Raw genomic sequence first — 27,544 nt, 5'->3', positions numbered from 1 at the left:
GGGCGACGTCTTCCATTTCCTCCTCTGCCTCTGAAGGGGCATTCACTAAGTCTGGAAAGGCCCTCTGGGACTTGTTGAACCATATCTTACCTCCCCTTTGACCTTTGGGGTATGGTCCAGAGGGTCGGTAAAACAGACTCCCACGGCAGAGAGAGTCTTCCCTTCCTGTTCACACAAAGTGAGTGCATCTTTTACCTTGGAACCAAACAAGGAGGAACCATCAAATGGGGCGTTGGTGAAGGTGGACTTAAATGGCTCCGCAAAATTACACAAGCGCATCCAGGAGTGGCGCCCAAGGGCAACTCCTGAACTCGCTGCTCTGCTCGCTCCATCAGCCGCATCAGATATGAGCCGCATGGAAGAGTTAACTACGGAATTTAGGGTGGATAACCGAGCAGAGATCCTATCCGGGACTCCCTCAAGACAAGCACCCTGTATGGGATCTCCTAACTCATTGAGGAGATCCCTCTGCAACCTCGTGAAATGGGCAAGGATAGTTCAGGGATCGAAGTGTAAAGGCCGCTGAACTAAATACTCGCTTCCCAAATCTGTCCATTTGTCGAGACTCTTTTTTTGGCGGATGTACAGAGGAAGAAGTCTCCGCCAACTCCTTCTTCATGGCTGCCGCCACCACCATGGCATCTACGGGAATGCCCTTAGACAAGAATTCTTTTCCAAGAGGGGCAGACAGGAACTTATTTGATCTTCTAGATACTGGCTCCACGGCATCGGGAGTATCCCACACCTTCCAACTAACCAGATCCATAAGCTCGTCGAGAGGTGGAGACACCAAAGAGGCAGAGGGTTGAGACCCAAAAGCCTTCAGGTACACTGACTCCTCATCAGAAGGGTTGACAGTGGGCCAGTCGCACCTCTGTTTAAGGATCTCTAGAATGTCCACAAAGGAGACATCAGAGAACGACTTAGGGGACCCCTCCAACCCATCGAGGTCAGTGTCTCATATCAGAGACTCATCCTTGGAGTCAATATGCTTCCTTTTGCATACTCTTTCGCAGTGGCTTCTCAAAAGGACCTTCTGGGGATGCCCCGGAAGAGTGGGGCCCACCAGCCGGTGGCTCCTGAGGCTGTGCGTCTTTGTTGTCTCCGGAGAGAGTAGGGACGGAGATCAAAGTGGGAGCCCTGGGAGGAAGAGTGCTGGTACTACTGGCAGGGGCTGTAGATTGTGACAGCACACTCCTCATTGGACTACCTAACATTAAATATATGACAACCTCAAAATAAACCAAAATAAAACCATCAACATAATTGGATGCTACTTCCCACCTGGCCAAAACATCCCTCCACTAGAAAAACTCCACCATCTCCCCCAAGAAAAAAGAAGTTATGTACTCAACGTAAAGCTCCATGTTGGTAGTCCATCTCACCCTTCATTTTTACATAAGGGTTCGGAGCCGATCCTTGGCTCCGACTGTCGATTTACAAACTTGAAGACTAGTTGGCTCATGGGTAAACCGGTATCCCATAGTGCACCAGAATAAACCCCAGATCTTGTTTGCTGCTCACTAGAAGAAATAAACCATAAAAGACAAACCAATACTAAAGGGTCTCCAACCAAAGATAAAATTATCATCATCTCCAAATCTTCCAGTATGGGGGCAGGAGTGCGGGTTTGTAAAAATGAAGGGGGAGATGAACTACCAACATGGAACGTTATGGAGAGTACATAACTTCTTTATGCTGTGTAGTCCAATTTCACCTTCATTTTTACATATGGGACAGTTTCCCCTAGTGCCTTAGTCTTGTGTGGCTCACAGGAAAATACTCTGAAGCACCACGGAGCCAAAGGATGCTCTACCCCTGGAAGCTAAATCCAATTTGTAGTGTGTAATAAAAGTGTGAGGGATACCCCACGTAGTTGCTGCACAAATATTAAGTGGAACCCTGGCTTGAAAGGCTGCAGAGGTAGACAGTGACCTGGTAGAATGAGCCTTGATCCTGCAGGGTAAAGGTCTGCCCTCCGAACTGTAGATAAAGGCTATGCAACTGGAAATCCAGGAAGATAGTCACTTTAGAAACTAGTAAGCCCAATCTGGAGTCAGAAAAGAAAATTAATAGTTGATCTGATTTCCTAAATTCCTTTGTCTGCTTTAAATAAAAACTGTCTATGAACGTCCGGCTGATGAAAACAGCATTCAGCTGCATTACAGTGATTAGGGAAGAAAACTGGGAGTTCTTTGGATTGATTTAAGGTAGCAGGGGAACAAATTTTGGGGACAAAGGAAGGATTAGTACGCAGTGACACCCTGTGTTTGTGAAAGATCAAATAAGGAGGCTTAACAGACCAGGCTTGTAGCTCCGATACCAGTCTAGCTGACGTAATAGCTACCAAGTCTTCCAAGACAAAAATTGAAATGAAGATGAATGGGAAGGTTCAAACGGGGGGAAAGTCAGTTTGGACAACACAAAACAAATCCCAAAAAGCCACAGGTTCTTGCAGCGGTGGTCTCAACAGAGCGGCTTCTTTCTAAAAGGTCTTGCATAGCTTATGAGAGATTAAATTGGTATCCAGAAACCCCAAGTGAAAATGAGAAATTGCCACCAATTGGACTCTGTGCTTTTCCAGCAAGGATCTGCCGCTGCCACTATCAGAGAGAAATTCCAAAATCACAGGGATAGAAGCAGTGCAGGGATCTACATTCATTTTCTGTGCCAAAATAGAAAATCTTTTCCATTTACTGCCATACAGCATCCTAGTCGAAGGGTTATGGGAGGACATAAGAACATGTGATACTGAGGATGAGACATCATGAAGCCTGACTAGGGATGGAACTGGAGCAGCCACGCTGTCAATTTGAAGGTGTGGATTGAGGGATTAACAAACCTGATATGCGAGTCAACAGATCTAGAGCTGGGTCCAGGATCCAAGGATCATCCAGGAGAAGGGTCTCGATGAAGGGGAATCAGACCTGACGAGACCAGTAAGGAGCAATGAGGATCAACTTGCTTCCCAGCCAACTGGCTTTCTGAATCACTTTGGAAATGAGAGGAAATGGAGGAAAGGCATACAGAAATCTCATGGGCCAATTGTGAGCCAGAGCATCTCTGGGCGTCTTCCCCTGAGGGGGAATGAGGGAAAAATAGCTGCTACATTTGGCATGGACTGGAAAAAAGGTCACAGCAAGCCTATCCCCATTTTCAGAAAATCTGTTCCGCTGTTTCCCATTTCAGAGACCAATCGTGAGGCAGTAGAATCGCCCAGCTGAGCTTGTCGGCTATCATGTTTGTTGTCCCTGGAATGTGCGTTGCAGCCAGAAAGCGGTGGGAAGAAAATCGCCCATTCCAAAACTCGCATGGCCTCTCGACAGAGGGGTAAGATCTGGTACCGCTCTGTTTGTTGATTTACCAAACTACAGACATGTCTGACTATCGCAATAGTCCCTAGAGGAAGAAGGTCTTGAAGTGCTTGCAATGCCAGGAGCACCGCCCTCATCTCCAGAACACGGATATGTAGGTGAGCCTCGTGTTCCTGCCATGTGTCTTGGACACTCCTGCTGAGATAATACCCCCCCACCCCACCCGATCTGGGAGGCATCTGTAGTCACAGTGGCAACGGGTTGGGCAGGAACAAAGGGGGCGCCTGTGATAAACTGGTTGGGAGCTATCCACCAAAGAAGGTCCTTCTTGCATGATTCCGTCAGCTGGATAGGATGACTCAGAGGGAGATACTGGAAGGACCATCGGGAAGACAGAAGCCACTTATGAATTCTCATGTGCAACCTGGCTAATGGTACTAATAGAAGGGTGGAAGCCATAGTCTCGAGGAGCTGAAGAACCCACTTTGTTTTTACCTTCCACAATAGGAGAAAACATTGAATTTGAGAGATTACGTTTTGTGCCCTTTCGGCGGGAAGACAAACTGTCATGTTCAGTGTCTACATCTGTGCCTTTAAAAGTCACAGATTGAGGGCAATAATGCAGATTTTTCCCAATTTATGGAGATCCCTAACTGAGCACAAAGTTGAATAGTGGCGTCCCTGTTTTGGAGGAGTAGATGCCTGGTGGGGGCGGTCAGGAGCCAGTCGTCCAAATACAGAAACATCTGGAATCCCCGACGACTCAGGTGAGCTGTCACTACTGCCATCCATTTGATGAACACTCTGGGGGCTGTGGTGAGACCAAAGGGCAGAGCACAAAATGGATACTGACTGGCTCCCAGCCGGAAGAGTAGATGGCTCCTGGACGCCTTGTCCATTTTTATATGGTAGTAGGCATCTTGGAGATCTAGACAGCACATCCAATAGTGTTTCCCCTAACAAAGGGAGTATCAACTGCAGTGTTACCATCCGAAACTTGTTCTTCACGGATTTGTTTAATCTGCTGAGGTCCAATATTAGACTCCAATCTCCGGTTCGTTTTGGTACTAAAGAACCTGGAGTAAGTTCCGGATCCTATCTGGTCTGCTGGTACGGACTGAATGACTCAAGAGCAACTTGTTGATCTCCACAGTTGCCTGATCCCTGTGATTAGGTGGTACATCTGGGATCTTCTTGGGAACAAACGGTGGAAGGGAAAAGGGTATGATATAGCCTCTGGCAACAACTCTTTGTACCCACTTGTCTTGAGTGATATTTAGCCAAGCTTCTGGCTGCAAAGAAATGCGACCCCCGACCGGCCCCACAGAAACGCAGTCAGGCCCCACATCATGAGCACTGAATGCCGTCCACAAAAGGAATCACGGCCTTGCTGGTATTGTGGACTGCCCCCGCCCTCTACGGTGACGTCTCATTTCCTCCTCCTCTGCCTCTGAAGGAAGGTTCACCCTGTGTGTCCGGAAAGGCCTTCGGACTTTTTGAACCACATTTTACTGCCCCTTTGGGGTATGGTCGAAAGGGAACAGTAAAACGTACTCCCATGGCAGAAAGAGTCTTTCCTTCTTGTTCACACCGAGTGAGTGTATCCTTCACCTTAGAACCAAACAATGAGGAACCATCAAATGGGGCATTGGTGAAAGTAGACTTGAACGGTTCTGCAAAATTACACAAGCGCATCCAGGAGTGATGTCTCAGGGCAACTCATGAACCCGCTGGTCTACTCGCTCCATCAGCGACATAGGAGATGAGCCGCATGGAGGAGTTAACTATAGAATTTAAGGTGGACAACTGAGCAGAAATCCTGTCAGGGACTCCCTCAGTACACGCACTTTGTATAGAATCTCCCAATTCCTTGAGGAGATCCCTCTGCAATCTCGTGAAGTGAGAGAGATAGTTAAACTATCGAAGGGTAAATGCTGCTGAAATGAAGATGCACTTCCCAAATCTGTCCCATCTGTCGAGAATCCTTGTTTGGCGGATGAACAGAGGAAGTAGTCTCCGCCAGCTCCTTCTTTGTGGCCGCCGCCACCACCATGGCATCTAAAGAACACTCTTGGACAAAAACTATCAGGAGGGGCAGACAGAAACTTATTAGATCTCCTGGAGATTGGCTCCACGGCATCAGGAGTATCCCACACCTTTCGACTAACTAGATCCATCAGTTCGTCAAAAGGTGGAGACACCCAAGAGGCAGAAGGTTGAGACACGAAAGCCTTCAGGTACAGTCTCCTCATCAGAAGGGTTGACAGTGGGCCAGTCGCACCTCTGCTTAAGGATCTCCAGGATGTCCACAAAGGAGACATCAGAGGATGACTTGGGGGACCCTTCCGACTCCCCGAGGTCAGTGTCCGATGTCAAAGACTCATCCTGGGAGTCAACATGCTTCCTCTTACATAACCTCTTCCAGGGAGGCTCTTCGAAAGGACATGCCGGGGAGGCCTCGGAAGACTGGGTGCTACAAGCCGATGGCTCCCGAGGCTGAGGGTCTCTGCGGTCTCCAGAGAGAGTAGGGGCTGAGACCAAAGTGGGTGCTCTCTGGGGGAGAGTGCTGGTACTACTGGCAGGAGCTGGAGAATGAAACGGCATGCTCCTCATCTCAAACGCAGTCCTCTCCACTCCGAAGAGACAAAGGTTGACGTCTGAGTCAGAGCCGTCGGCTCCGAGGTGGATGCAGGGTCCGAGCTCACCCTAGCCAACTCACCAAGAGGAAGGCTTGGAACCAAAGATGGATTCCAACCCTCCCAGTCAGCGCCGACAGGAGAGCTTAGACCCCTGGACACAACGGACGGCACCAAGCGTGTCAGAGCCCAACCCGGTTCCAAAGCAGCAACAAAGGGAGCTGGAACAGATAGTTCCTCCGGTGACAGCAAGCACTCCGGCTCCGAAGGGCCAACATGACTCGGAGGAGGAATAGTAGACAAGGGAAAAGCTGGATCGACTGGCTCCAGAGCTGACTGGGTCAGAGCCAACAATTTTGGCAAAGCAGACTACTTCAAGAGTCTCAACACTACCCTCTCCACATCTTCTTCCGAAAGGGACCTGGAAGACATAGTAGGGGATGTTGACCTAGGGGGCACTGGAGACTTCAGTAATACGGAAACCGGTAGGAAATCGACAGACCAGCTCAGAATAGCAGATTCAACTGCTGATTCAATCGGTTCAGAGGTCGGCTCTGAAACACTTGGAACAGACTGACACCATAATGGTGCTCTCCTTCGGCTCCAAAGGCTGTGGAGTCGAGGAGGCAGATTTTGACTGTTAAGAAGTTGGCTCCGAGACACCAGCCAGTGCAGACTTGGAGGAAGCCGAAGAGCTGGATAGAACTTCCTCAAAGGATGGTTTTAGTAGACCCTTGAGTATAAGCTTGTTCTTTCTCTCCTGCAACACCCTAGGAGAGAAAACATGGCAGAACAAGCACGATTCCTGCAAGTGGATGGCCCCTAAACAGTAGACAGCTACTGTGGCCATCTGTTAAAGACATATTTTGGGACCATTTCATGCACTTCTTAAAACTCGAAGGTTTGTGCTCCTTACTCTCTTTAGACATCACACACACACACACACACACACACACACACACACACACACACACACACACACACACACACACACACACACACACACACACACACACACACAAACAAGGGGAGAGGACTAGGTCCTCTAAAACGGGTCTAGCCCTACAGAAGGACGTACCACGAGGACTAGGTCCTACAACTTAAAACAGGCCTAGCCCAGTGGAACACAAAGCTAGGTCTTCTAATTTAAACAGACCAGAAAAGGGAAAAACTCACACACACAGAAGCTGTAATGACTATTTAGCAAAAATTTAACAGCTAGTGTACTAAGGAAGGAACCTCCAACCTTAAGTAATTAACAAGCGGATCCCCGCCAAAAATACAATCACTGAAGAAGCTAAGCTGACTGGCAAATGGAAACCCAAAAATGGTCAGAAATAACAGGAGCCCCTGTTAACTACCAGCGGAAAACCGCCAAAAACAAACACTACCTGATACAGAAAAAACAAGGCGCAACGGTGCCTACAAGGAACTCTAAAATGGCACACAGGATACCAGACTAACAAGTTTAAACTAAGACTGCACCAGAGGGGCAAACACAACTGCCTAGGATAATAGCAACTCTAACACAATATTAACTCTAATACTATATATGTAAACAGAAAGAATTTGACACTTAGCCAGAGCCAAGAGAAGCACGACAGAGCTCGTTGACACCGCAAACGAGAACTGGGGTTTGTACTGGTGCACTATGGGATACCTGCTTAGCCTTAGCCACGAGCCAACCAGAAGTCTTCGAGCTTGTAAATCGGCAGAATCAGAGCCGAGGATCGGCTCCGAACCCATATGTAAAAATTAAAAGTGATATTGGACTACACATCTATAATTTTAGGCGATTTCAATATTGACTGGCAATCCTGTTCTGGCAACCATCCAACCCATCATATAAAAACTTCATGGCTTCACCCAACTAGTCCAGTCGCCAACCAGGATAAATAAAAACTCCAGCAAGCACACTTACTGACTAGTATCCAATCCAGGGTAGAGCCCCCCAGTCATATACAACAGGCTGCTTATCAGATAGCCTCAGTGATCACTCCCCAACATTCCTACTCAAAAAAATACCACTAAAAAACTAAACCAGTCATCAACTCTGTCAAATACGTAAAACACTACACTTTAACCCACTCACATTCATCTCATCCCTCAAAGAATGTAACTGGCACCCCCTAAAGTACCTCAGTCTTGATGATGCAGTTGAAATTTTTTAATACCACCTTCCTAAGCACCCTTAATTACCATGCCCCCATAAGACTTTCCAGAACGAAAGCACAACCCTCCCCATGGCTACAGAAAACCACCAATTCAGAAATGAAAAACAGGGATAAAGCCTGGGAGCACTGGCGCAAAACCAAAACCCCTCAACTAGACAGAAATTCCTAGAACTACGCAACAGAGTTAAAAAGCGAATAAAACAGGACAAAGTCCAATACTACCAGTCTGCCCCAGACTCCTCCCAACACAGCCCGAAACAATTATGGTCCTCCATAAACTCCATCCTCCACCCAGGTAAAGTCAGTACCCCTCCTCCTAACATCCCTCACTCTTAACTAAACTTAAGCCCACCAAATTAGAAGAAGACAACCTCCCAAGTGAATATCTGCAAATCGCAGCTGATGCTCTGGCCTACCCAGTATCCATCTTGATTAACCGATCTGTCAAAGTTACGTTCCCACACTGTGGAAAGGATCACATAATTCCCCTCCACAAAGGCAGCCCCTCAACAGAACTAACCAATTACCGCCCCATAGCCATTCTCTCTCCACTCTCTAAAATACTAGAGAGATGCAAACACGCTCAGGTCTCAGACTACCTCCTTACTAACAACCTCCTTTCCAATACTCAGCATGGCTTCCAAACAAACCATAGCACCACCACTGCCTTACTCTCCTTTACTAACACTATCCTACAGCATAAAAACAATGGCCATCTCTCCTCTGCTACTTTCCTAGACCTATCTAAAGCATTTGACATGGTCCCACACAAACAACTCATCTCTGTCCTCAATAACCTATCCTTCTCTCAATCAGTCACCAACCGGTTTCAGAGTTACCTGTCTGACTGCCAACAATCCGTTGTATGGCAGAATGCCATATCTCCCCAACTACCTGTCTCCATAGGGGTTTCCCCAAGGTTCCATCCTTGGACCCCTACTCTTCTCTGTTTTCACCAATAATCTAGCCTCTGCCACCAAACATGGCACACTCATACAATACGCAGATCACTCAACCATCATCTGCTCAGCCCAGTCCCTACCCAAACTGCAAAAAGTCCCACAGGAAGCCTTTTCCTCTGTTGAAACTTGGTTATCCGATGCCCAATTAATACTCAACCCAAACAAAACTAAACTACTCATCTTCCAACCCACCAAACATACTCAAAACTCCTCTCACTTTATCACAGCAAAAGACACCACCACTATATACCCAACTGAACACACCAAATTGCTAGGAGTGGAAATAGATAAATTAAAATTTGACATTCACATATCCATAACCATAAAAGTCCACAAAAAACTAGAAGCGTTATACAGAAATAAGCAACTTCTCACCAAAGCAGCAAATATTTCAATAGCAAATTCCCACCCTACTTTATGCCGCTCCAGTATATACCAACCCAAGGCAATGCGATCTAAACAAGCTAGGGACCTGCTTCAACAAAATCGCCAAATTCGCCACAGGGGCATCTTACCGTAGTCACCACCGTCTCTCATTTGCTGATCTGGGTTGGCTTGAACTCCCTCACCTCCTTCAATGGTATCAACTATCACTTGCCCACAAACTACTAAACCATCCACTAAATGTCCCATCCCTCCAGAATCTACTCCAACCCTATCGCACCACCAGACCACTAAGATCCAGCAACAAAAAATCACTTTCAGATCACTAAAGCCAATAACTCTGCTGGTGAAGCATTATTCTCTTGCGCCATAGCCAAATTATCGAACTCTCTCCCACACACAATTACCTCCGTACCATCATGCACCCACTTCAAATCTTTACTAAAAACGCATCTAAAAAAATGCTGGCTATGCCTTTGCAACTCCCAGTCTAATATCACCCACCCCATCCAACCACTACTTTTCTTTCCACCCCACTACCTTGATTATAGCAAGCTCAGATGCTCATAAGCCTAGTACTTATTATAAAGCAGGAACTTCTTATTGTAACATTTGTTAAATGTCTGTTATGTACTTCGCAGATAAAGATTCTAGTTTTCTACTGATGTACTATGTCCTTCATCTGTAAATATGTTTGTAATTAATTGCCATGTAATCCAATGCAACTACTGTCTGTTTATTTTAACTGTGAAGCTTTAGTATTGATGGACCAAATAGTGGGTTTTGAACACCCCTGCCCAAAAAAAAAACAGCACAAGACACACAAACAAAACCAGAGAGGAGACAAGCCACACACACCACCCCCAAACCCTGGCAAGCAGGAAAGAGAGGACACACCAGAGAGAGGCACAGGAGGGAGGAAAGAGCACACCAGGACACAAAAGAAAAAGAGGAAGGAAAAAAAGGAAAAAAAAAAAAAAAAAAAAAAAAAAAAAAAAAAAAAAAAAAAAAAAAAAAAAAAAAAAAAAAAAGAAAAAGAAAAAAGAAAAGAAAAGAAAAAAAAAAAAAAAAAAAAAGAAAAAAAAAAGAAAAAAAGAAAAAAAAAAAAAAAAAAAAAAAAAAAAAAAAAAAAAAAAACTCTATTATTCGAAAAGAAAAAGGAAAAAGAAAAAAAAAAAAAAAAAAAAAAAAAAAAAAAAAAAAAAAAGAAAGAAAAAAAAGAAAAAAAAAAAGAAAAAAAAAAAAGAAAAAAAAAAGAAAGAAGAAGAAGAAAAAAGAAAAAAAAAAAAGAAAAGAAAAAGAAAGAAAAAACAAGAAGGAAAGGGAAAGGAGAGAAAAAGAAAAGAGGAAAAAAAAAATAAAAGGAAAAGAAAAAGAAGAAAAAAGGAAGGAAGGAAAGAGAAAAGAAAAAAAGGGGAAAAGAAAGGGAAGGAAAAGAAAAAAAGAGGAAAGGACATATTCTTTAAAAAAAAAAAAAAAATTTGCATTTCTCACTTTTTTATTTTCTTTTTTACAACCAAATCTTAAATTTTTTTTTTTTTTCACACAAACAAAATCAAATTTTAAAATAAATTTTTAAAAAAAAAAATTTTTTTACTTACAAACACAAAAAAAAAAACACACAACAACAACATCTGACAAAAGACATGTCTTTGATCTCAGTGATGCAAACATAAGCTGCTCTCCTTGAATTTACAACATAAGATCTTTGAAGCAACTTAAAGGAAAAGAGATCTAAAACACGGGTCTTTCTTTACATTATTATCAAACAAAACAAAAAAAAACACCCTATTCCTACAAAATAAAAATAACTATCAACCTGCCTTCTAAATCTCTCTAAAAAAACCCAGAGAAAAAAGAAAGAGAGGGAGAGAAAAAAAGGAAAAAGAGAGGGGGAAAGCAAACCCAAAAAAAAAAAAAAGCATAGGCAAAGCAACAGATGGAGAACCCAGACGGAGGCCAACAGCTATAAGGAGCCAGAGGGCAGGAGGAGAGGGAAATGCTCCAGAAGGCCCACAAAGGCTGAGTCCAGAGGGAAGGACACAGCACCCAGAAAACACATAATGGAAGAAAAAAGCACTCAAACTAAATCCAGAAGGATACACTCCAGAGGATAGCTTATCAAGAAGCAGAGCAAGGAGGCAAGGAATGCCAAACCCGGCTACAAGGAACAAAAATGACACAGCAAGACTATCATCTGAAACAGAAGAAGGAGACCCATGCAAGGATTTTATAGATGACAAAAAGATTGAAGGGAAAATATGGAGGATAAAAAAACCAAAATTTGCCAATATACCATATTACTAACATTGTCTGCAAGTTCACCTAGGGGAGAGTGTCCTCAAGTTTCTTTAGGTACCCAGCCCATACTCAGTGTAATGTACAAGCAATGTCTTTGAACTACCCACATGCCCCTTAGCCGCTCCTCTTATCCCCCCAGGCCAATGCATACAAGACATTACCCAAGCAGGGTGAAGTTACACCTTCCTAGAGGAGATGCCAAGGATCTCCAAAATAAAAGGCATTTGTATGTGCAAAGTAAATGAATCTCATGTTCCACAGATTTTGCAACCTGTAAGCACTGGTCATGGAGGTCATACTGAGGACCGCTGAAACAGACTCTGAAAAAAGTGAGTCTTAGATTACAGCTGCATTAAGACTTCACACCTTAAGTCACTGATGCACAGATACTGAAGTGGCACTGAAGAGCAACATCAATGAAGACCTGAACTCTGTCCTTGGTGAGCCTGGCCTTCTAACTAGTGTCGAGTTTTCAACCCATGAACCTTAGATTCTACAGCTAGAAAAGCTTGGACTTTAAGACATTTAAAGTGATGCCTCTGTACTCCAAGAAAATGAGATGGAGAGCTCTGACCCACTCATCCAACCAAGTTCAAAAGAAAAGTGGAGCCAGGAGCCAGTCATCCAGACTCAAAAATGCCTCGACTACCCTGTGGGCCGCTACAAAATATACACCATGAAGTGTCCAGAACTCCAACCGACCACCTCAGACTTCCAACAAAAGAACCCGTTTAGTACTTGTGAATTCTAAGATGCAGTCAAGTCCCCTGAACGTTTATCACATAGCTCATCCAATCTCCTTTAGCAGGGCACAGAAGTCTGAACAAAAGCAATTTGGAAGGCTTACTGAAGAGCAGAGTTCAGACCGCGTAGGTCTAGAATAGGTTACAGATTTCCTAGTTTTCTACAGCCTGTCATTTCTCAGCCCTCCCTCATCTGGTGGGATCTCTGTGCTGGATATTTTGCTGAAAAGGTAGACCTCCAAACTTTTCCACATTCTAACAGTGGAACATGGAGACTGTAGTGTGTGTGGAGGGGGGGGATTGAAGATGAAGCAAATGGAATCTTGCAGCCTCTAGAAGCGATAGCATTTGCTTACCAACCTGTCGTGCAAGAAAACTGTGTCACAAAATGGTGAGGAAATTCACCACTGACGTCGTCCAAGCAGAGGTAGCCAGCCAGACAAGGCTTGCCATTTCACTTGCATCAGAAACAAAGGGGCACTTGCTTTCCTGGGTCTTGAGAGAAAACTAGAAGAAACTGTCAACGTCCTCCCCACTTCCTGCTGGAGGGAGAAAGCCCATTATCAAACAAGGAGGGCTTTATACTTCTGAGCCAAAGAAGCTAATATCCTTGAAAGGGATCATTTGTGAATAGTACCTTTGTTAGCCTAGATCTCACAGTGAAATCAGAAATGGAATCAGCCATGATGTACAGCAGTATCTCCAGCTCCTGCCCAAGCAGAACACACTGAAGCACTAAAGGACATGTGCACAACCAGGTTAACAATGACAAGTAGCAGTCTACTGGGACAAAAGTCTCATGTCCCTCCACTAACTGCTGCAGATTAGATGCCATCTTAGCAGCAGAATAAAAAAAAATTACACTAGGTGGTCCACACAGTGTGTGCTCTCAAAGCAAAGTACAAGGATGCACACAAGGCCCTTCCCAAAACAATTGGTGGCCTGAGAATTGTCAGACAAGTTGCAGAGCTCAAAGGAGTGGAATTATTTTTCAAAGCAGTGGTCAAGATCAACGTTAACCAGGTTTGGGACTGCCCAACAATAAAAAGATCAGCAAGCTCCAGAAAAACAAAATCTAAGGGGTCCTCAACCTTCTTTGGAACTGCAGTCAAAGTATCACAGGCAGCCCCAGCCAGCCTCAGTAATCATCTTCACTGTCCATTACTGAAAAAACATCTGTAAGAGATCTCCTTACAAGACTTTTTATCCCATGACTAGTTACCTCAGAATCTAGAAGAGGTCACAAGAATTTTGTTGACCTTGGATCAAGCTCAAAAGGAACTGTACTGAATTCCTGACACTTTGGATGCAGATCTACTTTAGACAGAGATAGGAGGAAAACAGACAGAATTTGGGAAAGTACAGTTGTGTAAATAAACTTACCGTAACAGTAGATGTTCAAATGATCACTGCTGCAGTATAACAATATAACAATTGGCCAGCTTCCAAAGTTTCAGTTCACCTTCCAAGTGCACAATCGGTTGTCAGCTCAAACTGAACTGAATAGAGAGGGGGGGGGGTGACTAAACACTGAAAGAACATTATTAGAAACAACAAAATATAAAAAAAGTGTGTCCACATTCTGGCACACAATACACTAAATACCAAGGGGAATAGAGGGAGAGAGGGAGGGACTACTACAGCTGTGATCATTCTCATATCTAATGTATTATAGTCATCATACTGATCACTGCTGCAGTAGCCTTAGCTATATGGCTAGATTACCCAAGTTTACATTTGGGAGGTGGAATGGGAAGAGTCCAGGAGCCCCTGGAGAATGTTCCTAAGCCTGATCTAGACCCAGAAAAAAAAAAAAAAAAAAAAGAAGAAGAAGAATTTATGTACTCACCATAACGTTCCATGGGAGTGGTTTATCTCGCCTTTATTCTCACTGATGGGTTCGGAGCCGATCCTCGGCTCCGACACTGCCTATAGCAAAGCTCAAGGTTTGCCAGTAGCTAGAGACCAAGCCCCTTATCCCACGATGCACTGCTGGAATTACCTCAGATCTTGTTTGCTGCGTGTATATATACCCCTGTAAGGGGAGCACTCCAAGAAGGAAGTATTGGACAACCAGGATGATACTAGCCTCTAGGTCAACTGTCAGCCAGGAGGGGGATGGAGGGAGGGATGCGAGAATAAAGGCAAGATAAACAACTCACATGGAACGTTATGGTGAGTACATAACTTTATGTGAAGTTGTTAAATCTCGCCGTTTATTCTCACGGATGGGTAGCTTCCCTAGCACCCGCAATCCTGGGTGGCTCACAGAAGTACATTTTGCAGGACTGTGGAACCAAAAAAAGACCTATCCCTGGTAGCCTTATCTTTGTAATGAGTGACAAAGGTATGAGGCTTAGACCAAGTGGCTGCAGCACAAATGTTGTCAAGGGGCAATTTAGCTTGAAAAGCAGGAGACGTAGAAATGGCTCTGGTTGAATGAGCCTTTGCTTTGTGTAGCAAAGGTATGTTAGCATTTGCATGAACAAATGAGCTACAATCAGATAACCATTTTGAAAGGGCTGTTTTAGCCACTGGTCTACCTTTTCTGGCCTCCGAAAAGGCTATGAAGAGTTGATCTGATTTTTCTAATATTCTTAGTTCTATCCAGATAAAATCTGAGCGGTCTATGTACGTCAAGTTTGTGCAGCATGTATTCCAATTTGTTGGAATGGTCGGGGAAAAAAGACTGGCAACTCAATGACCCGATTGATATTCCACTCGGAACAGACTTTAGGCAAAAAGGAGGGGTTTGTTCCGAGAGATACTCTATCAGCATGGAAAATCATGTAAGGAGGTCTGATAGATAATGCTTGAAGTTCTGACACTCTGTTTTTCTAGTGGCCATTACTTCTGCCCGCAGTTTTCCAGGACAAAAATGTGAGATCACAAGATGATGCTGGTTCGAATGGGGGGGGGGGGGGGGGCTTTTATATGAGACAGCATAAAATTCAAATTCCAGGGAGAAGGGATTTTGACAGGAGGTCTCGTGAAAAACACCTTTAAGAAAAACCTTAGATAACTTATGGGCCATAGCATTTAACCCATCGAATCCAAGATGGAAATTTGATATGGCAGCTAACTGTACCCGAACTGTAGCAGCTGCTGCTCCTTCCTTAAAAATCCTGGTCAAAAACTCTAAAATGAATGACACAGGAGCACGGAAAGGGTCAATTTTTTGTATACTGGCCCAAACTGAGAACCTTTTCCACTTACTGCGATATAGTTTTCTGGTGGATGGCTTATGAGAAGACAATAGAATTTGTCGTGTCATCTGAGAGTGAATGAAGCCTGGCTATTTGGGGAAGTGGATCAGCCAAGCAGTCAGCTTTAGAGACTGCAATGAAGGATGGAGGTCCCCTGACGGGTGCGTCAGGAGGTCTGGAACTGGGTCCAGGATCCATGGATCCTCCAGCAGATGATGGTGAAGGAAAAGGGAACCAATCTGTCGAGGCCAATAGGGGGCTATGAGGATAACAGCCCTTCAAGCGATTTTGCTTTCTGTAAAAACCTGGGTATCAATGGAATAGATAGGAATGCATATAGGAGACCCAGAGGCCAATCAAGTATGAGTGCTTCTCTCAGGGGATGTCCCGGAGGTGGTATCAGGGCAAAGTAGCTTCTGCATTTGGTATTTATATGACTGGCAAAGAGGTTGCAGCAAGGCTGGCCCCGATTGCAGAAAATAAAGTCCGCAACTTGTTCGTTGAGAGACCACTCGTGAGGCAACAGGATCGCCCTGCTCAGCTTGTCCGCTATCACGTTGGATTGCCCCAGGATGTGTGTTGCTAACAGAAAATGCTGGGATGACAGCCCATTGCCATACCCTGAGGGCTTCTCGACAAAGGGGATAAGACTTGGTTCCGCCCTGTTTGTTCAAGCACCACATCACTGACATGTCTGTCTGAATTGCAATTGTCCTTAGAGGAAGAGAGTTGTGGAAGTACTGCAACGCCAGAAGTACTGCTCTCAACTCCAGAACATCGATATGCAGATGTGACTCTTGATCCACCCATGTGCCTTGGGCAGTCTTTCCCTGAAAATGCCCCCCGCCCCTATCAGGGAAGCGTCCGTGGTCACAATGGCTACTGGGGGGGGGGGGGCACAAAGGGTCTTCCTATTGTGACATGGAGACGTCAACCACCACCGAAGGTCTCTCTTGCAAGAATTTGTGATGAGAACCATATAGTTCATTGGTAACTTCTGGTAAGACCACTGAGCGAACAGGAGCCATTGAAGAATTTGCATATGCATCCTTGCGAGAGGAATGGCTAGAATTGCTGCCGCCATCAAACCTAGTACCTTCAAGACCTCTGCGGCTGTAGCTCAGTTCTTTGACACCAATGAGTTGACGTGTTGGCGAAGTGAGACCCTTTCGACTGGAAGACAGAGTGGTGGTTGAACTCTGCTCCTATAAAGACGGTATGCTGCGATGGCAACAAGGCAGACTTTTCAAAGTTGACTGCAATACTTAAGTGGTGGCAGAGTGTTAGAGTAGAATGTGTTGCCTGAATCAATTAATGCCTGGTGGTAGCAGTGAGGAGCCAATCGTCTAGATATGGAAACACATGGAATCCTAGACGCCTCAGGTGAGCTGTGACCACTGCCATGCATTTGGTGAGCACTCTGGGGGCTGTAGTGAGACCAAAGAGCAGGGCTCGAAACTGGTAGTGACTGGCTCCCAGCCAGAAATGCAGGTGATCTCTGGAGCATCTAACCATCTTTATGTGGTAGTACACATCCTTCAAATCGATGGAACACATCCAATCGCCTTTCCCTAGAAAAGAATGGCCTTAAGCATGACCATTCGGAACTTCTCTTTTTTTTACAAATTGGTTTAGTCTGCTGAGGTCCAAGATAGGTCTCCAGTCCTCAGTTTTCTTTGGAACCAAAAAGAATCTTGAGCAAGTTCCGAATCCAACTTGGTCTGCTGGGACTGGCTGGATGACTTTTTTCTAGCAACTTGCAGACCTCTATGGTTGCTTGTTCCCCGAGACTGGGTGGAACATCCGGGATTCTGTTTACAGGAGTGGGAGGGGAAGAGAACGGTATGAAATACCCTCTGGAAATGATGCTTTGTACCCAGGTATCAAGCGTTATGTTTAGCCAGGCTTCTGGGTACAAAGATAAGCGACCCCAGACTGCCTCCAGAGCCGGACAGCCGGGTCTCCTTTCAGGAGCGCTGGTAGTGCTGACCAGAAAAAACTGGCCTCTGTCACCCTGCTGTTGCGGACCCCCCCCCCCGCCACGCAGCAGTCTTCCATTATAACCCCCTCCTCTGCCTCTAGAGGGGGTTTTCTCCACGTGTGCCCTGAAAGGCGCCCTGTGCTTTTCGGAACCACATTTTTCCAGCCTTAGGACCCTTGGGATAGGGCCGAGTAGGGGTAGAAAAACGAACTCCCAACTGCAGATAGAGGCTTGCCTTCCTGTTCACACCTGGTTAGAGTTTCCTTTACCTTGGGCCCAAACAGGGATGAGCCATCAAATGGGGTGTTGATAAAGGAAGACTTGAAAGGCTCAGCAAAGTAACAGACGCATCCAGGCTCGTCTACGCAGAGCAATGCCTGAACTAGCGGCTCTACTCAAACCATCAGCTGCATAAGGTATGAGGCGCACGGACGAGTTCACAATTGAGTTTAGGGTAGCGAGCTGTGTGTTAACTTGTCGGCAACCCCTGCAACTACCGTACCCTGGAGAATATCTCCTAGCTCTTTCAGGAGATCTCTTTGTAGTCTTGTAAAATGGGTTAAATAGTTCAGTGATCGAAGGGAAAAGGTCGCTGAACTAAACATGCGTTTCCCATATCTATCCACGATCCTAGAATCTCTGTTAGGAGGATAGATAGATGAGGACGTCTCAGACGTTTCCTTTTTGGTGGCTGCAGCCTCCACCATGACATCAACAGGCACTCCCTTGGTCAAAAAGACTTTGTCCACTAAGGCAGAAATTAACTTATTTGGCTTCTAAGGGGGACAGGTTCCATGGCCTCCGGAGACACCCACGCCTTACGTATGATCAGCTCCATCAGCTCCTCGTAAGGTGGAGACACCCAAGAAGTGGAAGGTTTTAATCCAAAAGCCTTCAAGAGCAGAGACTCGTCTTCAGTAGGGCTTTTAGACTGCCGCCCAGCCCTCATGATTAAGGATCTCTAATATCTCTGCAAAGGAGATATCCTCAGAGGGGGATCGAGGGGGCCCTTCTGACTCCTCCAAGTCAGTGTCAGATGTCAAAGACTTCTGTGGGGAGTCCAAGTGCCTCCTCTTGAACAGTCTCTTCCTAGGTACCTCCACCGTGGGGGGATCTGGGGAGGTCTCAGAAGAGCAGGGGGCGCCCTGTGGGGCTTCTTAAGGCACAGGGTCTCTATGCTTGGGTGGACCGGTAGAAGCAGGAGCGGACACAGGCGCTTGAGGGGAGGAGGAAGCCAGACCTGATGCTGATGTCTTTGGAGACAGGACTCTCCTTATGGCATGGGACTCACCATGGCTCCGACGCGAAGGGGTAGAATGATCGAAGGGACAGTCCGATCCTCCCGCTCCGAGATCAAGGGAGGAGCCAAGCTCATCAGAGCCGAAGCCCCGAGAGGAAGAGTTGGCACTGACAAATCGGTAAGACTATCCTCCCCCAGACCAGATAGGAGAGTGTCTGCTCCTAGAGTGACCGGTCGGCACCGAAGACCTCCAAGTAGATGGAACTGGTAACACCGGTGCAGGTCTCGGCTCCACAGGCTCAACAACCATCAGGTCGGGCTCCTTCGGCTCCGAAAGTCCAGCACGTCTTGGAAGAGGAGTAGTTCAGTCCGGGTTAATGATTTTCAGCTCCGAAGGCATCGGAGCAGACAATTTAACAAGGCCTGGTGCCCGTAAAAGCTTCTTCACTAGCCGGTCCATATCCATATCCGAGAGGCTGACAGAAGACTTTGAGGAGTGCATCGAAGGTGATGATTGGAGCAGAGGAGATGAGGGAATCTCAGAGACTGGCTCCAAAGCTGTGAGCTGGCTCCGAACAGAAGGGACACTCAGTTCTGAGGACAGTGGAACCGATGACCCTACACTCTCCATTTTTTTAGTCTTTTTGGATGTTTTTGAGTCACCTGAGGATTTGGAAGATTTTTAGGATCTACTAGCATCATCCTGGTCACCCAGCATTTCTGAGAAAGGGTGCTGAAGTAAACCCCTGTCTACTAATTTTCTCCTGTCCAAAAGTACCCTGGAGGAGAAAGAGTGACATATACTGCAAGAGCCTTGGAGGTGTTTATCCCCCAGACAAACACATTGAACATGCCAGTCAGTGACGGACTTTTTTTGTCCACAATCCGGACATTTTTTTAAGCCAGATTTTGGATGAGGCTTCTCTTTCTCAGACATTTCTGTTAGATTAAACAATTTTAAAGAATTAAACACACTTGGTGTACTTTGGTAGATAATTCTAAGAATGAGGTTAAATACAAGGCCGACTCTTAGGCCCAACACTATAGAAAAACAGAAGCCAACACAGGGCACTAATCTAAAACTACGTCCAAGACTAAAACTCTAGAGATTTTAATATATACACATTACACTATCCTGTCAAGAAAAAAAAAAGTTTTTAAACTTGCAAATAGAAGAATCTATCAATTAATAATAGCTATCTAGAACATCAAGATCTGTGCCGCAGAAAACTATATCTGGGATAATTCCATGCATCATGGGATAAGGGGCTTGGCCTCTAGCTATTAGCAAACCTTGAGCTTTGCTATAGGCCATGTCGGAGCAGAGAATTGGCTCCGAACCCATCAGTGAGAATAAACTGCGAGATTTAACTTCACATCCAAGCTTTTAGTACCTTAAGACCAAGTTGTTGCATCTAGAATAGAATCCAGACCTTTCTAAAAACCCAGAGATAAGGCTAAGGCCCTGGTAGAGTGGGATTTGACCATGCTTGCAATCGTTTTGTTGTGAGGATAACCAAAAGTAATAGCCTGAGACAACCATTTGAAATAGTTTGACACAGGTTGCCCCTTCTCACCATTACAAGAAATGAACTGATCTGAAAAATGTAGTTCTGTCAAGATAGTAGTTTGTAGACAACTAAAGCTTGGAGCATCTCCTCTCTCATTTTTAGGTTTCAGGAAAGAAAACATGAGATTGGCAGCTTAGCTTAAAGTAAACTGAGATGCTACTTTAGACATACAAGGAAGATTAGTTCTCAAAGAAATCCTGTAATTTTCCGCAGTTAAACTATTCATATGAGCATTGCAGAGATGAGCAATCAGTAAAACAGTTTTCCCATATTAAGAATCTCAAAATCAGCCAGATTAAAAACATGTTTGCTTGGAGGCAATTTATTCAAACCCCCTTTGAAAAATATTTTGACATGAGAATGCATTGATAAAAAGGAGAACCATTGGCATGTATGCTAAAATGGCGGACAAATGAACTGACGGAGAAGTAAGAAATGCCATAGGAGCACAATACATAGTGTAAAACCAGAGAAACTAGCCCTGAATGGGTGCCAGTTTTGTCACCAATTAGAAAACCTCAAATTTGCCAATATAGGACTTTCTAGTGGCAAGCTTATTTTCCTCCATTAGTACCTACTGCATGTCTTCAGTAAAAAGGGGACTAAAGGGAATTAAAACCATCATCCAGGTAGTAATTTAAAGTTGATTGGCTTCAGTGTGTGTATCAAACACCCCTGATTTTGTGAGAAAGTCTGTGGTAATTGCCCCTGGCTATTTCCAAAAGAAAAAAAAACTGCTATTGCCTGGGCCAGAAAGGGGACACCACAATGATCCTGGAGGACTCCCTCCAAATCTTCAGAAGTACCCCGGATATTAGTGCAAAGGATGGAAAAGCGTTCAGGAACATTCCTGTCCAAGGAAAGAAAAAAAGCATCAGTCTTTCAGACCTTCTTACATGGAGACTTGGAGCAGAAGTTTACCAGCAGATTGTTCAGAGGACAAAAGTCTTTTTGGAAGCATGGGAGGTGCTAGACAGGTCAGTGCTCTAAGTGCAAAGGTTGGTGATGCACAGGTCCATTTCTCTAGTCTGTCCAAACACCCAACTCCATTAGGGAATAGAAAAACAAATTTCCTCATATAATAATTTCTTTGTTTCTGCTGCTACCACCATGCCACCTATAGCGGGCCTTTTGACCAGTGTTTCCCCATCTTTCAGGGCAAACAAAATTTTGTCCACTTCTTTGGAATAAGCTCTGCAACATCAGGTTTCTTCCAAGCTTTCTGAGCAACAAAATCTATAAAGGCTTCAGGAGGTCGGACTACCCAGACCGTTTATGTACTAAACCCAAAAACTTCAAGGAACATGGACCCCCCCCCCAACTGTTGCATCTATTCCAGAATATCCCCAAAGGCGACAAAGTTAGAGGAAGAATCCAAAGAACATGTCTTCAGTGACCTGACTTAGGAGAAGAGCTTAGATGTCACAGTTTGCATGTCCTTTTTTTACACGATAGGTCTCAGTGGCTCTGATGGCAACACCTCATAGTCATACAGGGGGCTTCAACGTGTTGAGCTGACTCGATGCTGGTTAGGTCCATCTCTCCCTGTCATACCAATTGAGAAGAGAGGCACAAATTCCTTTGGGAACCAGAATGGCTCCTAACTTGTGCATGCACCAGTCTCCTTGGTCCAGTCAAAGCCCTTTTCCACAGCCTCGAAAGCAGCAGACTCCGCTAATGTAACAGAAGAGAAACTATTCCTATCAGCAGACTCCATAGGCTTCCAGACACCAAAAGAGGTTGGCTGCTGCAAGGCGGATCTCAGAGATGAGCAGTCTAGATCAAAAGCACAGAGGGGGAGAAATGGTTCAGAAAACTTCAGAGTCAACTCCTCTGTCAGAGCTCCAACACAGACACAATGGCTCTAGTACTCTTCTCAACCTGGAAGCATTGGTATTGAGAGTTAAGGGAAGAGGATATCTAAGCTGAAGTCTCCAGGGCTAATGGATCCGACACTAGTGCAAGGGAGGGGTTCAGACACTTAAAATCAGTGGCTCCAGCAAGGGATACAGTGTCAGAAAGACTGGATGTTATCAAAGGGCCCATCCCCAGCCCTCTCCTAGTGAATGGTGCCAAAAGTCCCAGCTGATTCTGTGTCCAATTTCCTTATCATACAGACGATAGTCAACTCCCATTATACTTCCGGTGATTGACCAGACCTTTAAGAAGCTACAGATGCTAGTCTCAATGGTAACATTTGTTGTACAAGTGAATGAAGTCTAGGGATGACTGTCCCTGGAGAAAAAGTAGGTTTCAAGGAGGGAGTTGAGATCAGAGTTGCAGGTGGATCAGACTAACTTGACAACTTAAGTGCCAGACCCAGGAGAGAGAGTTTGGATTTGGAGACCTTTCCTTTGATTCTCTGGATATTTCTTTCCCCCCTCTTTTTATCTATAGGATACATGGAAGGTGCCTTGGCCTCAGAGGACATTCTGGAACCTGAGGGGGAAGTAAGCCTTGGAGAACATGTTTCTCACGTCTGCCTTGAAGTGCTCTGGTACCAAAAGTACTACAAATGGGAGGGACTTCGACAAGAAACACAGAGGGGAATGGAGGTCTGGGGGGGTGGGGGGGTATCTTGTGTCCACAAGCTGAACACTTCCTGAAACAAGTTTGTTCCAATGTCTGAAATGTCCACTGACCACTCACAAAACTTGAAGTAGTACTGAGTTCACCACCACGATTAAAATGTTCCAACTTTAATAAATGAAGTTAAATCTCACAAAAAATTATTGCAAGGCTTAAAATTAGATGAAGCATCAAACAGTAAGTGCTTTTGGCAAGTTTGCCTTCAGACCGTGACTTCCTGCACTTCATTGGATATCCTTAAATATTCACCAGTCGGGTGATTTGCTTGCAATGTCAGTCCCTCCTACCACAAGCTGTAAATCACTTTCTTGGAGGTAGACAAGCCTCCAATATTAACCAACGGAGAGGAGTTTTTCAGAATGAGTTTCAATGGAACCATTACATTTAAGCCTGGGGGGCGGTTAGCTCTTATGTTATTTATCCAGCCAATTTCACGAATCTCAGTATTGCTTTAAATATCCCCAGCTCTCTCATATTGGAACACATTCCATAGCTTTAAAGCTAAAATAATGGGTTGGATTTGAGCCAATATGGAGATGCCAGCGCATTTTTCATGTCCTTTTGTCAGATATCTTGTAAGTGGCGTAAAACCCTGTCGTTCAAGCGTTGGTCAGTCTTGCCTATGTAGAAACAAGGGCAAAGGTAGCAGCATGCTAGATATACAAGATGTCCACTTTTGCAGGTTGCTTTAAACATTAAATACATAGCTCTTGCCTGTAGTTGGATGGATGAAAATATATCTATAAACGGACAGGCTTTACATCTTCAGCATTTGTGGGTTCCTTGTCTCAAAATATCAACATTTTTTTCTTGGGAAAACCATCTTTATTGCAGAGAAGTCTTTTGATGTTCTTGTCCTTGAATGTGAACCTCGGTCGTTCTCCTATGATGTTTATTTTATCATCTTCAGTCAAAATAGGCCAGAACCTTCAGATATCACATATCTTCTTGTGGTCTGTACTAAAGTTAAGGACATAATTTAAATTGGTTCCTTCAAGGTTCCTTGTGACTTAAGGACATAATTTAAATTGGTTCCTTCAAGGTTCCTTGTGACTTAAGGTGTAACCAGTGTCACGTTGCCAGTACTACCATCTGGAGAAGTAGGGACGTCCTTTTGTTGGTCTTAAAATTTCAGGGTGGATTTTGGCAGTCAAGTCAGCTCTACTATAGTACCTATTAGATTCTCTTATAGTTGCCTGAATTCCTTCTGGAATATATGCTCATCCATGCATAGCCTGGAGATGCATACAAGTTGATTCTCACAGATGTTTCTATGGACAAACCCAGGGTGCCTACTACTCCCATGCAGAAAATGGTTCTTTTAAGGGCTTTTCTGTGGACATTTGTACTTATTCCACTGGTTTAGTCTAACTGCGGGCATATGTTAAGAAAATCTCTCACTCCTTGAGGACTGAAGTGTAAATTTCAAGAACTCTGTAGTAGTTTCTATGTATTCAGAAAAAAGACTTAAGCTCATCTTTATTCCCATTTCAAGGGATAAAAATATCATCCACAATGTCCATAGTATATAATGTGGGTTCTTATCACACAAAACATGCACCAATTTCCATTGTGCCAATACTATATTCAAATAACTATTGGCATATGGGGTGCCCATAGCTACACCCCATACTTGCAAATAATAAGTACTGCCATATGAAAATACATGGTTTTCCAAGATTAGTTCTAATAGAGCATGTATCAAGTTGGAGTTCAATTCCAGTGGAGATAAAAATCTTTGACGGCTTCAATCCCATAGGAATGCAGTATCACTGTGAATAAATTTATGTTCATCGTCACTAACAGATTGACCATGCTGCCCACATCTTGCATTTTCCTGGAGAAAACCTTCAAAAAAGCTACCAGTCTCTTTCAAAACCTTTTGCTGTTGGTATGAGCTTTTTTAGCTCTCTCTCCTACACAGACAGGGGCTCAGTTACCCAACCGACCCGCAACTATAGGTCATAAGGGAGGGTTAACCGGGTTTTTATGCATCTTTAGCAGGCTGCTTATGGCTGGAATTGTAGGATAGATTACCTCAAAGAAGTCAGAGTTCTTTAGTGATACGACGTTCTAAAAGCACATCATTCAAGGTGTTCTGTACATTTTTAAATCACCCTGTCAACTGTGTTTCTATTAATGATTTTGTATGTTCCTGAATCACTTAGCAGATCATACATCTTGTTCCTATACCAAGTCGTCTCCATTACTACAATGGCTCATCCTTTAATCAGCAGGTTTAATGACCAGATAGTCCCTTGACTTCAGTTTAAATAGAGCTTCTCTTTCCTCATTAGTCAAGCTGTGTTATGTCTCCTCAATTTTGCGACCTCATTTTCACACAAATGGACAAACAAGTCCACAGCAGGATATTTTACAGGTACAAATGTGCTGGGTCTTTTCGGTATAGGTAAATATTGCTGGTTAGCATTACTGAAGATGGTCTTTAGAGTGACATTCCTAGCAAAAGGTTTCATGTCCGTAACAAGCGCATTCAGATCAGATCTTATCGAAAAACAAAACGGTAGTTGGTAGGAAAAAGGGGAAATAACTCCCTCTTTAGGTAAAGTATCTGTTGATGTGCCAGGAACCATTCCTGTTGTAGCATGGGATAAATTATTCCCATTCCTGAAGTCCTGAAAATCTCATACCAATTTCTTTGGTCTTCTGTCCCTTTAACTTGCTATCATAAATGCTCATATTGTGTTGTAATGACTCCAGTTTCTGAATGCAGTTATCGGTCAAATCCATCTTCTCCAATCCCTTCTGTTTATTTTTAATCAGCTCCGCTACCGTTAACTCCTCCAGTTTAATGTACTCATTGAGCAAGTGCAAGTAGCTGAAACTTGTTTCAAGGTTAATTGCCTGCCATTTGGCTAAAGTCCGGGTAGGTGTTACCATAACTCGGTAAACACATCACCCTCATCCCTCTTGGGACCACCCGATGGTTAATGCATGCTTCCAGGTGGAAACACTGCCACTGCAGTCTCTTCAGGCAATAGGCAGTGTTTTCCACCTCTTTGAAAACTTTGTCAAAACTCTCACAGTGTAGGCAGTTAAATCTACAGTTTCAATATTCATTTTCCAAGTTCAGTTTAATTAATGGATTCAACTGCTCACCTAGAAACTGGGCCATAGTCATGATTTGTGTTTCAGGAGTAGGCTGAGGTAAGGCTTTAGCAGTAAGGTGCTTGGTCTTGCTGGCTGCCTTAGCACGTGTGTAGGCCTTGATAGACATGGACATGGGAGGCCTAGCAGCTCCACGTGCAGGAGTGACCTTATCCACAGCAATGGTCTCGGGCATTTCCTCGGTTTCAGTATCCGGAGGAAAATCAATAACTGGCGTTGGTGTGGTCTCCGGTATCGGCAATGCGGTGTCTTCGGTTCGGAGCGGTGAAATAACCGCCTCAGAGGGAACCGGGGCACTCGCGGTTGGTTTTGGCGTGGTGTCGGTGGAAGACGCGGGCCGAGGATGTCGGTCCCGGTCTTTTCGTTTCTTAGGAGTCTGCGATGTCGGTAGTTCCGACGTCATTGTATAATCGAATTTTTCGCCGAAAAAGTCTTCAGCGAACTCCGCCCGGCGCCTGAGAGTGCGCTTATTGAAGCGAGCACAGGCGGCACAGGCCGAGACGTCGTGGTCTGGGCCAAGGCAAGGAAGGCAGTAAGAATGGAAATCCTTATGAGGTATTTGTTTACCACAAGACAAACAATTTACTTTTTCAGTAATTTCGGACATCGGCTGAGGCAAGAAAAGGTCCCCAACGGGGTACTTAGCTTTTTTGATGACTTCGGATTCGAAGAATACAGGAGCTGACCGACCAACACTTGCGAACTGCTTCTGCTTCGGGCACCGCGCGGCAAGAAAGACTGAAGAAGATGGCGTCAGCTGATGCTTATGTACTCCAGCCGCTCTGACGGAGAGAAATGCGACATCAGCCGACATCGGACCCAGACTTTGGAATCCGGCCGACCGAGGGCTGCCTGAGGCAGGACAACCCATATGTTATGACTGTAGTTGCATTCTTGAAGGACATCTGAGAAAGTTTTCATTTGTTCCTTTCCATTTCTGTGGTTGTACATCAGCAAGTTACTTTCATCCATGTATAGCGAGAGCAAAACAAATGAAAAAATGGCAAAAGATAAGTCTCCACTACTGAAGGTGACTCAGAACAAAGTACAAACTAGACAAAGTATGGAGTTCACCACCACAATTAAAATGTTCCAACTTTAATAAACTAAGCTAAAACTCACTAAAACTATTGCAAAGCTTAAAAACAGATGAAGCAAACGGTAAGTGCTTTTGGCAAGTTTGCCTTCTTCAGACCGTGACTTCCTGTGCTTCATTTCATATCCTTAAATATTCACCAATCAGGTGATGTCAGTCCCTCCTACCACAAGCTGTCAATCTTTGTTGGAGGCAGACAAGCCTCCACCATTAACCAA

At 44.7% G+C, this 27,544-nt stretch overlaps 1 protein-coding gene across 1 annotated transcript in view; it reads right to left on the bottom strand.

Annotated features, from left to right (window-relative positions):
• NUSAP1 (nucleolar and spindle associated protein 1) overlaps nt 1-26,002 on the bottom strand; it is a 727,399-nt gene extending 701,397 nt beyond the window's left edge. Inside the window, exon 1 of the mRNA XM_044073513.1 lies at nt 25,753-26,002. Coding sequence (XP_043929448.1) covers nt 25,753-26,002 — 250 coding nt within the window. The remainder of the gene's footprint in view (nt 1-25,752) is intronic.
• Nucleotides 26,003-27,544: the final 1,542 nt, after the last annotated feature.

This window comes from Protopterus annectens, chromosome 6.part0 (genome assembly GCF_019279795.1).
Source record: "Protopterus annectens isolate FY-2018-M chromosome 6.part0, PAN1.0, whole genome shotgun sequence".
Lineage (NCBI taxonomy): Eukaryota > Metazoa > Chordata > Ceratodontiformes > Protopteridae > Protopterus > Protopterus annectens.
The sequence above is the reverse complement of the archived record's forward strand: the minus strand, read 5'-3'. Positions and strand labels throughout refer to the sequence as shown.